At 36.6% G+C, this 2,807-nt stretch overlaps 1 protein-coding gene across 1 annotated transcript in view; it reads left to right on the top strand.

Annotated features, from left to right (window-relative positions):
• LOC106467545 overlaps window positions 1-1,432 on the top strand; it is a 32,819-nt gene extending 31,387 nt beyond the window's left edge. Inside the window, exons 8-10 of the mRNA XM_022395744.1 lie at window positions 86-184; window positions 647-739; window positions 1,001-1,432. Of these exons, the coding sequence (XP_022251452.1) occupies window positions 86-184; window positions 647-739; window positions 1,001-1,432 (624 nt within the window). The remainder of the gene's footprint in view (window positions 1-85; window positions 185-646; window positions 740-1,000) is intronic.
• The last annotated feature ends 1,375 nt before the right edge of the window (window positions 1,433-2,807 follow it).

Genomic DNA, 2,807 nt, shown 5'->3' on the forward strand with positions numbered 1-2,807 from the left:
GAATTATTTGTGTTACCATATGCTTAGAGTCCGCAACAAGCGTTGAAAAACGACCTCGTGTTATAAATTTAACAGTTTTTAATAGGTCATTAAGACGTCACATACTGTTATAAAAGTGGGAAGAAAAGCAGTGAAACTTAACATTCGATCCAGGTTGTCAAACAGCAGAAACATGATCGCTAAGGTAAGTCATACAGTATTTTTGAATAAGTGCAAGCTGTATTTGAAACCATGTTTTCAGTGTTAATAGAATATATTTAAAAATTTATCACTGACTTTTTAACTTAAAGGGTCTTATATAAGTAGCTTCATTATATGTTTGTTTTAAAAGGTTTAACGCATTTGAAATAATTTGTTCAGATCAATATTAGCTTATAGTAATATCGTACAACATTCCTTCATATAAGGATGTATAAGAGTTTTTAACATACGATAAGAAAGTCTGAAAAACAATCATTGAGATAAGTCTTTATCACGTATTTTCTTTAAGTTACAATATAAGTCCATTTTAGCACGGCACCCATATCAGTCATAGATAGGCTGTAAGTCACACAGAAGTTACGCTCTTTAGGAAAGTTTCAGGAAATTAATCTTGCCTTTTCTCATAGATTTATTTATTTATAATCTTTAATGGTTATCCTTGTAGATTGCCATCCTCTGTGCTTTGGTCGCTGCCGTCCATGGTGGTCTGTACCACGGTTTGGCAGGTGGTTCTAGTGTCAGTTCTCGCCGTCAGGACGTAAGAAATATTTTATTATCTTTATAATATGAACTTTGTATTAGTAAAGATCTTTTTAACTTCTTAATATATGCTAGTGTAAGAAACGTAGCTAAGACTTTGCGGAATAACATAGTATATTTAACTACCAGCGTTTATTGATAGATTTATGGATTAGGTTTATCTTGAACAATTAATTTAATTGGAAAATAATTAAGTAAAACATTTATTGATTCTTTGTAAATTTCTAAACAAAATGCTATTTCGTATCAATTTTTCCAGGACTATGGTAACTACGCCTTCAACTACGACATTGTTGACCCAGTTGGAGCCACCAATGGCCGTTGGGAGGCTGGAGACGGATATGGAAACAAACGTGGAGCCTACAGTCTGACTGACATCGACGGACGTGCCCGCAGAGTTGAGTACGTTGCTGATGGTGCCGGTTTCCGTGCTGTTGTAAAAACCAACGAACCAGGTACCGCCGCTAGTGCTCCTGCAGCAGCCGTTGTGGCCTCCAGTCAACCTGGCGTTGTCGCTCATGGACCTGCTGTAGTGAAGGCTCATGTTGCTGCTGCCCCTGCCTATGCATATGGAGCCCCTGCATACGCTGCTGGAATCTATGGTGCTCCTGCCTACGCTGCTGGAGCTTACAGAGCTCCCGTCTACGCTGCTGGAGCATACAAAGCTGTAATTATTCATACAAATATTTAGTTTATTGCTCCGCTTTCAATGTTGTAGCACTTTTATTCTACAATATGTAGTGTTGAAAGAGAAACGGAAAGTAATCGATGCCAGTTTTCTGAGGACCAAATAAATTTTATTACATAAATACGAACTGTACATGGAGATTTGAACAGAAACAAAAGTTTTAAAGTAAAATATCAGTTTCATGGAGAGCGAAGAGAGGAAAGGTTTTCTCTCAGTTTTGACCTTTTCGGAAAATAGCGGTAAGTTAGGGTTTTGTGTAAGCAAAGGCAAGATACCAGTCGACATCCAGAAATCAGGCTTAAGTTTGTCAAGAACTTGAAGATTATAAAGTTAGCAATGAAAGCAGAAAATTCTTTGAGAGAATTAGTATGTGAAATTAATTAATGGAGAAAGTTATATATATATATTTAATGGTATTTATAAAATCCAGCTCCATAGGCAGGAGCTCCATAGATACCAGCGGCGTAGACGGGGATAATTAATTACACTTTTTATTTACGTGTAAAAATTCTTCACACTTTACCACCGAAATTGTGGGGGCATTATAAAGTGACGGTCAATCCCACTATTCGTTGGTAAAAGAGTAGCCCAAGAGTTGGCGAGGGTGGTGATGACTAGCTGCCTTTCCTCTCGTCTTTAACTGCTAAATTAGGGACGGCTAGCACAGGTAGCCCTTGTGTAGATTTGCGCGAAATTCAAAAGAAACCAAACCCTTTTGTGTCTATTAACACATCAATCACTATAACACATTTGCTATGAGTCTTGTATGAACACAAATATTTTTTATGTTCTCTATTTCGAACTCCACAGTTTACTTGTGTTGATGTTTCGGATGAGATAGTTCAATGGGGTATTACAAAAATATTATATTAGTAACGAGCTGATTCTCATGAATTACGTATGACATAAAAATATCAACAAGAACAAAACTATTGATGAAGAAGGTCCTAAAGCAGCATTATAACTGGATATTATAACTAGGTCTCCTAGATCGAAGGAGCCCTTTGTTTAGGAGACGACTGAATGAATCAAAATAAAATATCGATAATCAAAAGCAAGCTAAGGTTAACAATTAAAGATGAACGATTGATTTCGGATGGACAGTTGGATATTTTACTGCTGACAAAAGTAGAAATTGAATGTAGATAGAGTTATATGTGTATTACTCAAACTGTGGTTAATAACTAGTATTGAACTGTATTGGACTTATTTACGGCCCCTTCAAGTCCTTAATTCGGCTCTGTCTAGAATGTCTTCAAAGGGTATGATAAGGCGATGCAGTATATTTTAAAAGGGAGCGAAAACTCGACGAGAAACTTCCACATAATATTACAAGATCATCAGTTTGGCACTGACCTCAATAGATGTTGAGTAGGGT

The sequence above is a fragment of the Limulus polyphemus genome, unplaced genomic scaffold (assembly GCF_000517525.1).
Source record: "Limulus polyphemus unplaced genomic scaffold, Limulus_polyphemus-2.1.2 Scaffold2655, whole genome shotgun sequence".
Classification (NCBI taxonomy): Eukaryota; Metazoa; Arthropoda; class Merostomata; order Xiphosura; family Limulidae; genus Limulus; species Limulus polyphemus.